General features: G+C 44.0%; 1 protein-coding gene across 8 annotated transcripts in view; it reads right to left on the bottom strand.

Moving 5' to 3' along the window:
- The window catches only part of abi1a (abl-interactor 1a), an 89,561-nt gene that overhangs the window by 1,297 nt on the left and 75,716 nt on the right, over positions 1-12,548 (bottom strand). For 2 of the 8 annotated variants that reach the window (XM_084184243.1, XM_084184244.1), the window contains exons 6-10: positions 10,470-10,570; positions 9,477-9,608; positions 6,609-6,860; positions 2,087-2,173; positions 246-434 (exon numbers count right to left, since the gene is read on the bottom strand). In XM_084184243.1, coding sequence (XP_084040369.1) covers positions 246-434; positions 2,087-2,173; positions 6,609-6,860; positions 9,477-9,608; positions 10,470-10,570 — 761 coding nt within the window. The remainder of the gene's footprint in view (positions 1-245; positions 435-2,086; positions 2,174-6,608; positions 6,861-9,476; positions 9,609-10,469; positions 10,571-12,548) is intronic. The other 6 variants (XM_084184250.1, XM_084184246.1, XM_084184245.1 and 3 more) reach the window with 5 other exon arrangements.

Below are 12,548 nucleotides of genomic sequence, written 5' to 3'. Positions count from 1 at the left end.
ATAATAATAATAATAATAATATGCCATTTAGCAGACGCTAAATGGCAGACGCTAAATGCAATTGAGATTCTCCCTATTCTAGAAAGGGTTTGCCCTTTGAACCTATTAAGCATGAAAGTGCTTAAGTAGTTGAATAGTGCAGTGTAGATTACATAAATGTGAAGGGTATGGTAGGGAGGGAGAAGAAGAAGAAGAGCAGCATTCAGTGAAGTAGAGTGGTATCGGTATTAAGCCCTGAGGCACACCTTTCTCTATGTAGCTCTTGGGTGCCCACTGGGGGTCTCCGTCAGCATAAGGGTCGCTGTAGTGCACCACAGCTGCTTCCTCTTCCTCCTCGTAGTCAACTGGCGGGGGTGGAGGAGGGGGAGGAGCCTCATCAAACATGGGCAGGTCATCCGGCGGAGGAGGGGGAGGCGGAGTAGGTGTGTCCGCAACTGCCAAACGGCAGTAGAGGAGGGGGAGAGAAATTAGATTAGGAACGCTGCCTGAAACTGGGAGGAAGGAAACAGTACATTAAATGTGGGCTGCACATGCAACCAAGCCCAACTGTACAGAAAAACCATGCAAAACCATGCAATCGTGGCAGAGCAACATGCAGGGGTGTGTATATGCCAGACACCGATGGTTAGTCGGTCAACGACCAAATGCATGACAGCGAGTTGTTGGCATGCTTATTTTGTTCCTCCAGGTCACTTGTTCAAGTCACTTGTTAAGAAATGTAATTTGGTTACAAGTGTTCTTTGCCACTAAGGCAATGCTGCATGTAATGTAAACTTGTTTGGACATTCTATTTCCATCATCTTCCCACAACATTTGAATTCTCTTTTTGTGTTTGTTGTAAAATATCATGAATTATTCATCTCAGTTAGCACGACAAAGAAGTTGCAGGATTACTTGTGACTATCTTAGAGGGATGCAGTACTATACCCACACACACTGAGCTGCAACTACTTTCAATAGAGGGCAGCAGAGAACCCTGTCCTCCTATCAGTCATGTTCCAGAGTGCCAACCCTGCTCCATTTTATGACCCCAAGTCCAAGGAAATGTATTATGATTTACAGGGAAAAGTGCTTTTCTGTGATTTCAAAACAAATCAAATTTTAAAGCCGTCATACTCTTAAGAAACACCAATAAAATTGTGGTATTTCAATTCTGACAGTAACATAAATCTGTTTAACACAGACATAAATCTGTCTAACAATAGCAGGCTAAGCTTCTTTAGCGTTACATAAAAGCATGCACACTATTTCTCTGTTGATCACACGCACAATAAATGTGCATACGTTTAGTCCTTCCGCTCATACAGTGCATTTCTTAGTGAAATTATACTTAACATATGCCTTATCTCACACATGGGACTTTGTGGAAATACCATTTCAGCTGCCAATTCCATTGTACATTTTCCTGAATAATCCTGGAATGGAGCACTGAAGAAAGCAATGGGTGCCAATGGCAATAAGCATGTGTCTGTCTGAGATCACTACTTATTAACACAGACAATAAATGAGGATGATGATATTAAGGATGTTTAGTGTCCAGCATAAGACAGACAAACAGATAGATGAGTGAACAGGCACAAGGCATGCTGCGTGTGATTGACAGATAGAGGTGTTCTACATCTAGTTCTAGATCTACGGAGGTGTTCTAGATCTACGGAGGTGTTCTACATCAAGTTCTAAATCTATGGAGATGTTCTACGGAAGTGTTCTACATCTAGTTCTAGATCTATGGAGATGTTCTACATCTAGTTCTAGATCTAGTTCTAGATCTATGGAGATGTTCTACATCTAGTTCTAGATGTATGGAGGTGTTCTACATCAAGTTCTAGATCTATGGAGATGTTCTACGGAGGTGTTCTAGATCTACGGAGGTGTTCTACATCTAGTTCTAGATCTATGGAGATGTTCTACATCTAGTTCTAGATCTATGGAGATGTTCTACATCTAGTTCTAGATCTATGGAGATGTTCTACATCTAGTTCTAGATGTATGGAGGTGTTCTAGCTCTATGTGGGTGTTCTAGATCTATGGAGGCGTTCTAGATCTAGGGGGAAAAGGAGAGCGTGTGTTGGGCCTCAGGACTTACTGTTCTCCTGCACCCTGGCCACAAAGCCTGTCAGAGGTATCTGTGGAGTCAGCTGGGGCATGGGGGGAGGAGGTGGAGCAATAGACACTGGAAGCCGCCACACACACACAAAACAAAATAGAGAAAGCAAGGATATAAAGTAGACAGAGAGGACAAAGAGGAGTACAGATATCAGTCACCCAGAACAGACAGAATACCCCAACCCAAGTCAATGCAATCCTAAATATTAAGTGAAACAGACATAGTACCCCAACCCAAGTCAATGCAATCCTAAATATTAAGTGAAACAGACATAGTACCCCAACCCAAGTCAATGCAATCCTAAATATTAAGTGAAACAGACATAGTACCCCAACCCAAGTGAATGCAATCCTAAATATTAAGTGAAACAGACATAGTACCCCAACCCAAGTGAATGCAATCCTAAATATTAAGTGAAACAGACATAGTACCCCAACCCAAGTGAATGCAATCCTAAATATTAAGTGAAACAGACATAGTACCCCAACCCAAGTCAATGCAATCCTAAATATTAAGTGAAACAGACATAGTACCCCAACCCAAGTGAATGCAATCCTAAATATTAAGTGAAACAGACATAGTACCCCAACCCAAGTGAATGCAATCCTAAATATTAAGTGAAACAGACATAGTACCCCAACCCAAGTGAATGCAATCCTAAATATTAAGTGAAACAGACATAGTACCCCAACCCAAGTGAATGCAATCCTAAATATTAAGTGAAACAGACATAGTACCCCAACCCAAGTCAATGCTATCCTAAATATTAAGTGAAACAGACAGAGTACCCCAACCCAAGTGAATGCAATCCTAAATATTAAGTGAAACAGACATAGTACCCCAACCCAAGTCAATGCTATCCTAAATATTAAGTGAAACAGACAGAGTACCCCAACCCAAGTCAATACTATCATTGCAAGAATTAAGAGACACGCACGTTGCAAGGTTAGTCATGAGTTTTGTGCACTTCTACAAGGAAATGTGTGTAATATGTGTACTAAGAGACAAAGCATAGAAACAGAGTCTATGCTTGGGGTTTTTAGTCCAGAGACTGAGTCCAGATCTCCCCAGGTATTCAGTGGTGGTACAGATTGAGGGATTAAAAAGGGATTAGGTTTGATTGTTGTTGCTATTTCCTGCTCCTAATCACAATCTGAATGAGATGATTGTAGCGTCGGCACACGTCCAGAGAGAGGTGCTGTGTGCAACCCTAATAACCCTGGCTCTCAATGAACCGAGTTACATTCACAAACAGTGGCGTGAAGAGTGCCACCATCTTAAAATAACCTGTAAACCTTAGAGGTCAGCGTCAGGGACAACGCACTCGTCACATCAGTTTATAAGGAATTGGGTGCCATTTTGGACGCAGTTCAGGTGGAAGAGAGAGAGTGTGTGTGTGTGTTTAGCATGTTGCAAATGTCCACACTGCCTACATTTATCTTGTGACAGTTTGATGTTTCTGTCTGAAATCAAATAAGAATGTTATGACATTTTTGACATGATTGGGGCAATATTAAAATCATTCAATGCCATCCCAAATAGGCTACTGATAATGGTGGTTTAAGCTTGCTCTTGATCTATAGGCTTTTGAGGTCAACCCCATGCCCAAGTCATGATCTTTACTGAACCAAGCATGTGATGCCACCTCCATACACTCCACCCATATGCTTGGAGAAGTGTCTCATTGACAGCTGCATGAGGTCATGCTATGGAACAGCCACTGGTTCATGATGTCACTGTCTTCCTCCTCCTATATTATGTGGGTGCATCCCAAATGACAACCTATTCCCTATAAAGTGCACTACTTTTGACCAGAGTCCTATGGGGAATAGGGAGCCACTTGGGACACAACCCGTGTCCTCTTAGTGCTGACGGATCTTACCATCCAAATGACAAACCTCTGCACACTGTGATGCCTGTTAACATTGTGATAGGAAGATTTAACGCCAGCCGGTCTTTTACAGGGCAAGTGAATGAGAGAGAGGAGTCGAATCTCAATTCAAAACAGCACAGGTGGCTGCTGCCGGCTTGAGTTTCTCACATTTTATTCTAAATCCTTTTAGCTTTTCCAGGACTTAATGACATTATTGAGTTCAGTACGCCTGCACATCACCAAGCCTGTGTGTGTGTGTCGTCCCACTTGAGTTCGTGTTGAAGGGTACAGGACATGACTAAAAATAAACACTGTGCTGAATGGACACCTTGAGCTGGAGTCACCTTGTGGAAGCTGGCTAGTACATTTTGGGAAATGGGGAGAAAGGGAAAATATATTAAAACAGTTGTGAAAACACTAAGAAATTGTGATTTAAGAAAACTTCAGATCGTACTTAAACGGAGACCAAAAAGCAGCGACTCTGCAGTCCTTGCATACAGTGCCTTGCAAACGTATTCATCCCCCTTGGCGTTTTTCCTATTTTGTTGCATTACAACCTGTAATTTAAATGGATTCTTATTTGGATTTAATGTAATGGACATACACAAAATAGTCCAAATTGGTGAAGTGAAAAAAATTACATGTTTCAAAAGATTATACTAAATAAATAACGGAAAAGTGGTGCGTGCATATGTATTCACCCCCTTTACTATGAAGCCCCTAAATAAGATCTGGTGCAACCAATTACCTTCAGAAGTCACATAATTAGTTAAATAAAGTCCACCTGTGTGCAATCTAAGTGTCACATGATCTGTCACATTATCTCAGTATATATACACCTGTTCTGAAAGGCCCCAGAGTCTGCAACACCACTAAGCAAGGGGCACCACCAAGCAAGTGGCACCATGAAGACCAAGGAGCTCTCCAAACAGGTCAGGGACAAAGTTGTGGAGAAGTACAGATCAGGGTTGGGTTATAAAAAAAATATACGAAACTTTGAACATCCCACGGAGCACCATTAAAGCCATTATTAAAAAATGGAAAGAATATGGCACCACAACAAACCTGCCAAGAGAGGGCCGCTCACCAAAACTCACGGACCAGGCAAGGAGGGCATTAATCAGAGAGGCAACAAAGAGTCCAAAGATACCTGAAGGAGCTGCAAAGCTCCACAGCGGAGAATGGAGTATCTGTCCATAGGACCACTTTAAGCTGTACACTCCACAGAGCTGGGCTTTACGGAAGAGTGGGCAGAAAAAAGCCATTGCTTAAAGAAAAAAATAAGCAAACACGTTTGGTGTTTGCCAAAAGGCATGTGGGAGACTCCCCAAACATATGGAAGAAGGTACTCTGGTCAGATGAGACTAAAATTGAGCTTTTTGGCCATCAAGGAAAACGCTATGTCTGGCGCAAACCCAACACCTCTCATCACCCCGAGAACACCATCCCCACAGTGGAGCATGGTGGTGGCAGCATCATGCTGTGGGGATGTTTTTCATCGGCAGGGACTGGGAAACTGGTCAGAATTGAAGGAATGATGGATGGCGGTAAATATAGGGAAATTCTTGAGGGAAACCTGTTTCAGTCTTTCAGAGATTTGAGACTGGGACGGAGGTTCACCTTCCAGCAGGACAATTACACTAAGCATACTTCTAAAGCAACAAACGAGTGGTTCAAGGGGAAACATTTAAATGTCTTGGAATGGCCTAGTCAAAGCCCAGACCTCAATCCAATTGAGAATCTGTGGTATGACTTTAAGATTGCTGTACACCAGCGGAACCCATCCAACTTGAAGGAGCTGGAGCAGTTTTGCCTTGAAGAATGGGCAAAAATCCCAGTGGCTAGATGTGCCAAGCTTATAGAGACATACCCCAAGAGACTTGCAGCTGTAATTGCTGCAAAAGGTGGTGAATAGTTATGCATGCTGAAGTTCTGTTTTTTTGTCTTCTTTCTTGTTTGTTTCACAAGAAAATATTTTGCATCTTCAAAGTGGTAGGCATGTTGTGTAAATCAAATGACACAAACCCCCCCAAAAATCAATTTTAATTCCAGGTTGTAAGGCAACAAAATAGGAAAAATGCCAAGGGGGGTGAATACTTTCGCAAGCCACTGTATATCGATTGCCTGGATTGTATCAGCTGGAAAATCCGAGGACAAGAAAGCATTCTTCGTCAATGCACAAGACGTTCACCAGAGAGAAATACATACGTTAACCTGCACTTTGAGACAGGAGGCAAGTTAATACTACTGCTTTGAAGAAACTACCCTTCAGGACAAAGTAACCGTCACCACTGCCGGCATTTAACAACAAACCCAACAACGCTGGCCTGCAAAGCTTATCACAGTTTAGAACGTGGACGACACAGACATCTGATCGTTTCCATTTCCTGTGTACATGTAGTATTTGTGTACCAGAGGGACATGCTAGGTGACATACTGATGTAGTCACAGTGATGTAATCAGCTTCTGTGGCACCCAGTGAGAATTGCAGAACTCAACAGTGGGGAGTGAACCCTGTTCTAAGAGAGTGATATAGTGTATCTCCCCTTTGCTAGGAGTTCATGGGGGAAACTATCCATCTCCCGTCTAATAGACGGGTGTTGGTGGGGGGGGACGTGAGCATCTTACTTGAGTTGTGGGGGTAGGCGGGGGTGCCCCCGTTAATGTACGGCTGCTGTATCTGCTGCTGTTGTTGAAGCTGTAGGGCCTGCTGCTGCTGCAGGGAGAACTGGGAGGTGACGGACGGCGCCCGGCGGTAGGTGCCCGTGGCCGAAACCATGGAGACCGAGGAGGTGGTGGAGTTGTGCCGCGAGATCTGCCTTGAGATGGTGCCGAACTGGGACATGGGGATGGGGCCCAGACCAGGCCCGGGAGTCACCGCTGGAGTAGAAACACCCACAGAAAGAGAGAGAGAAAGAAAGGGATAGAGGAGGGGAGGGAGAGTCAGAGAGGAGGGGAGGGAGAGTCAGAGAGGAGGGGAGGGAGAGTCAGAGAGGAGGGGAGGGAGAGTCAGAGAGAGGAAGGGAGAGGTAATTACAAAGGGGAGGACAGAAAGAGGGAGAGAGAACCCAGCAAATGAATCAGCGACACCCAATAACAGAGTAGACCCAAAATCGGCAGAGCAATCATTGGATCCCCAAAGCAACTGAACCACCTGCATCACCACCAATCACAGAGACCCAGAAGAGGGAAGGGGGAGGGACAGGCAACACCACAGCCAATCCTGATGGAGAAGTCATAATGTAAAGGAGTCATGAGGAGTGCTCCACTGTTGATTTATGCCTGGATGTGTTCCTTTAGTGCAAAAATGTTTACTTCCATCTATCATTGGCTACAATCACAAAACCTCTACCCTAAAAGCATGCTTGATATAATCATGATTACTTGTGCACCAATGTACATTTGTTTTGTAAAAGAGGCAGGGGAGAATAGAAGACATGATTTGAGGCTAGAAGGAGGCAGTTAAAAGGGGATAGCTCCTTAGGCTTCCCCTGGGGCGTTCTGTCACTCCACTGTAAATGGGTTTTGGGCTCAATGCAATTGAACCTGCATTGCAGTATTTACACAGTGACACACGTTCTTTGCCTTATTCAAATGAAATTGCAGGACTTTTTGGATGATATAAAAATGTGCACTAGATAGACACGTCACAGGTAGATTTAGTTATACGGTATGAGGAAGTTTTCAGAAGTACACACATTTTAAGCATACACAAGGTTTGCGGCACAGTGTTCAAATTTCAGTATAGATTTAATTTACACCGACTACAACCAATCCATTTGGTTTTCTAGAAGCCTGCCATTTGTCACACGTCAGCATTTTCACAACAATAAATATTACTACAGCAGTTAAACATATTTCATGATTGTGTCGTCAAACATATTTCAATGAGGGAGTGCGTGTGTGTGGATGAGTGAGTGTGCAGTAAATATGAAAGTGTGTGTGTGTGTAGAATGTGTTTTCCTCTAGTTGGATATTTCCTGTTGACTGGGTCAGATAACAGTAGCTCTCTGGAGAAGCTCTCCTCTCAGATACTGGTGAGTGAGTGTGTATGTGAGTGTGAGTGTAGAATGATCACAGTAGCTCTCTGGAGAAGCCCTCCTCTCAGATATTGATGGGTGGAACCGGAACAAGTTTGGACTCAGGGGAACAGGCCATGGAGTAAACATATAGATGAAAACATGTCCAGAATGTCCCTTTGACTGACCCTTGGTCTCTACGCCCAGTTACAAGAAAATAAACCATAAGTGACTTGTGGTAGCAAGCCGACTAATTGTGACATGTTTTCCAATGGGAAAAGCTAACCGTTACCATATGGTTTAGACCTGAGGAAAGAGTTAATAAGTATGGACCCCACAATTCTACTGTTGTTTGATGACCTGAGGAAAAAATAGTTTATTTCTCGATTTGTAGCAGTTTGTTGTTGTTGTAGCGGCCATCTTGAATGATAGCACAGGCTCATAGCAGGGTTATGTCAGTTGTCATAATTGGTATGTTGGTTGTCACGACATGTTGTAACATTGCTGCATCCCTGACAGTCACATCACTCAAACATAAGACACAATCTGTAACATTGCACATTGATAGTACATCCAAAAACCCATACAGCCATACATGAAGACGAAGGTCCATATTCACAAAGCATCTCGGAGTAGGAGTGCTGATCTGGGATCAGGTCCCTTTTGTCCATATAATCTTATTCATTATGATAAAAAAAAGGCTAACCTGATCCTATATCAGCACTCCTACTCTGAGACACTTGATACATACAGTCCCTGTACATTAAAGCTATGACAATCAATCAAATCAAACCCTTCACACACTGCTTTGGAAAACCCAACAGTCCCATAAGACACACACCACCACAATGGAACAGATACAAGCCGATTTAACGGACTTCATATTATGACCCGAGACATTGAGTCAAATCAACCACACATACATAATTTCAATGCAGCTGGTCATTGGTTGATTAGCACCTGTTCAGAAGAAGTCTCTTCCCTGTTCCCTTATCAAAGTGTTTTGGAACTGGCATTTGGAAGATTTGTAAATATATCTGTGTGGTCATTTTGAACTTTGTAAAATCAATTGAACAAAGTAAATAGGGGTTGGTAATTTAATCAAATATAGCCCGGGGGCTGCATGGAAATGTCCAAATTGAATGCGTACTGGCTTCTGGGGCCTAGGGCCTGAAGAGAACATTGTTCCATTAGAGACTTCTTCAGTGCACTGTCTGGGGCTGTGTCCCATTTGGGACATAACCTGGATGCAGATAGAGAACAAGAACCCAAGCACCACCACCACCACCACCACCACCACCGGATTGACCCATGGTTAAAACACCAGGCTGGAAGAGGTACACACACAAACCATGCGCACTTTCTCACACCTGTACACCCTCCCATAGTGACAGCCAGGAAAGCCAGAGAGGAGGTGGTTCGATGATTGTCCATTGGTGGCGGTACAGTATAGTGGTTTGTGGTTCTTTGGGCTCACCTATCACTGCAGGAGCCACTCGGGCCCCTGGCGTGCTGTGCCCCGGGAGAGGAGGAGGTGGAGGAGCCTGAGGACCAGGAAGTGGAGGAGGGGGTGGGGGAGGGGCTCCGGGGGGAGCGGACATTGGCGGGACTGAAACAAGTGCGTCAGAACCGCTCCGTTAGTGACTGATTGGGGGTTCAAGCTGGTTGGCAATGTTGGTGTTAGGTACCATTTTACAACACTTTTACATACAATTAACACATTAATATTTCATACAACAACCCCTTTGGAAGAAAGAGAAGGTTAGAGACACACACACTGCTGTGGTTATATAGTATGGATTGAGGGTTACCATGGCGACAGGCTTACAGACAACTCTAGTCTTGCTGGCCTGATATCCTGTCACTAATATCCAGCTCCTCTCTCTCTCTCCATCTCCTTGCTCTACCTCAACAGGCCAAAAGGACACCTCATCTCACACTTCTAAACTCCATGTTCCATTTCCAACTAGAAAACAACCGGTCGTTTTCTATGCTCTTTACCATTGAGCCACCCTAATACAGGATGGCCTGTTTACACAGCGAGAGAGAGAGAGAGAGAATCTCAGAACACAATAGGTCTTTATGAGCAGTCTGTCTGGTAAGATTAGCTTTGTTCTAAATAACCCCTCTCACTCACTCAGTCCTCCAGCAGCACAACTCATTTACACTTAGTTTATATTTTCCCCTTGTGTGATGTGAGTGTATGTGTTCTGTGCATTTTCTGTCTGTGCTAGTACACACTTGACTTCATGATATGGATTTTCAATGAGAGAGTAGTATATGTGTTTATGAATGAATGTTTCTGGTGTAGTCACAATGCATACACACAGGTAGACACACAGAGAGAGAGAGAGAGAGAGTGAGCGAGCGAGAGAAGATGGTGGCTTAGGAGAGATAACACATCAAGATTCCAACATCCACAGCATACTTGACCCCGTGTTCCTATACAGTACAGTTAACTCCCGCTCACCTGGTCCAGAGTTAGGAATGGAGGGCGTAGGCACAGCGATGGGAATGCCAATACTGCTGCTCCCGCTGTTCTCCCTGCTGCCACTACCCCCACTGCTACCACTAGAGAGAGGGAGAGAGAGAGAGAGGGAGAGAGAAAGGGAGAAAGAGAGAGAGAATATAAAATGTATTCAGGGCAACCCGCAGAGGCGACAGCCGGTATGCACGTATGCCCATGTCCTATTTAAAATTCTACACGGCAACCGTTCAGTCACAGGGAAAGAGAAAGCTTTAAAAAAAATATCATACCATGAAAAAGCCCTTCAGTACTACTACACCATTTATATTGCGTTTATCAAAATCTGTTTGGAGGACATATTTACATTTATCAAGAATTTCAGATTGACATTACATACAGCAGATATATTGTGGTCAATACAGTACATCTACAGTGAGTACAAAACATTAAGGACACCTTCCTAATATTGAGTTGCACGCACAACAAGTGACATCAATAAGGGATCATAGCTTTCGCCTGGATTCACCTGGTCAGTCTATGTCATGGAAAGGGTGTCCTTAATGTTTTGTACACTCAGTGTATACCATAGGAGATGCATTATGTCAAAGCCAGCCGATAAGCCCTGTCTTGCCCTGCAGCTGACCTGGAGGCTGTCAGATCAATGGTCTGGCTAGTAATCCCGCCCCCCACCCACCTTCCTCCCTCCATCCCTCCATCTCTTCAACCCTGGCCCAGATCCTGCTCCCTACCCTTCCCTGCCAGTCTAGCCTGGGCTTCTTTGGGGGGGCTGGCAGCAGGGGGTCCCGTCACCGTGAATCACATTACAGGGGCTCAGTTCCACCTAGAAGGATGGGAGGGGAGGAGTCAGGGGTCTACTATGACTATGAAATCCAGTGAGGCTGAGAAAAGGGGAAGATAGAGGGGTTTATGTGAGATAAGAATGCACATCTCCCAGCCTGTCTGCCTTTCACTGTTAGTTCTGTCTTGCCATCCCTTTCAGTAGCTGAAATTAAATCACCTCTTTCTCAATCTTCTCTCTCTCCCTCGTCTATAGTGCTCCATCTCTAGTTCCATCCTACGCTCGTCTGTCTCTCAGCCTCTCGTTTCGGTCTCTAGCCCAACCACATCGCTAGTGATCAAATTTCATATAAATCAGACCACCACAACACAGAGTTGGTGAAAGCTTGACTCCCACCATGCAGGCGCACACATACACACTTATTGAATCAGGGCTCAGGCAGGTACAGATGGCAGAGACTGATGAGCTGAGTGAGTGAGTGTGTGTCTGTGTGTGGGAGTATTAAGAGAGCAGATAGGACAGAACAGCAACACACAGTCTGTCTCTGGGTCTGAACAGTTCCAGGTCAGGGAGAGGATGAGTACACCAGTGGTTGCTCTATATCACTTCGGATGAGATTACACAAGGATCCAGGTTTTTGAATGTACTGCAGTGGTGCACAACTCCCAACCTAGAAGGCTGCAGTATGTTTGTTTTGCTGCTCCATAACCCTTAACCGAGGTTGATTGAGTTTATGCTCCTCCATAACCGTAAAAGTCTGATATTGTTTGAGCAATTAAAGTTAAGGTGAAATCACCTGGTTTGAAAGACCTTCATTGGTTGCTGATAGACGGGCAAGGACAAAAAGCAGCAGTCTTACTGGCAGTCTTGGTGTGTTGTATTGAACACAATTTATTGTACATATGTATGATATTTCGTGAACTATTTGTCCTGCAGTATTGATGTGTGATAACATGTCAAATGAGACTAAAGCATTTTATAACCATATCAAATGATGGTTCCTAATTTAGTATGCAGCACCACCTGCGTCCACATCTACTCATCTAAAACAGGGCAAACCTGGCTACCTGCTGAAGATGCACTCTCCCATGACTCAATGGGAGAGAGGGAGAGTGGGAACAAGCAAAAGAGAGAAAGAACAAAGAGGAGAGAAAATAGCAAAGTAAGGGAACGGGAGTAGCGTGTGCCAAAATGATAGAGGAAGAGGAGAAAAAAAGAAAAGTGATGTAATATTTATGACCATTTCAGTCAGCAGCACAGCCTTCTTAACTAATGAAGCAACT

This window comes from Coregonus lavaretus (assembly GCF_964263955.1).
Source record: "Coregonus lavaretus genome assembly, chromosome: 2".
Classification (NCBI taxonomy): domain Eukaryota; kingdom Metazoa; phylum Chordata; class Actinopteri; order Salmoniformes; family Salmonidae; genus Coregonus; species Coregonus lavaretus.
This window is presented reverse-complemented; position numbering and strand designations above follow the sequence as displayed.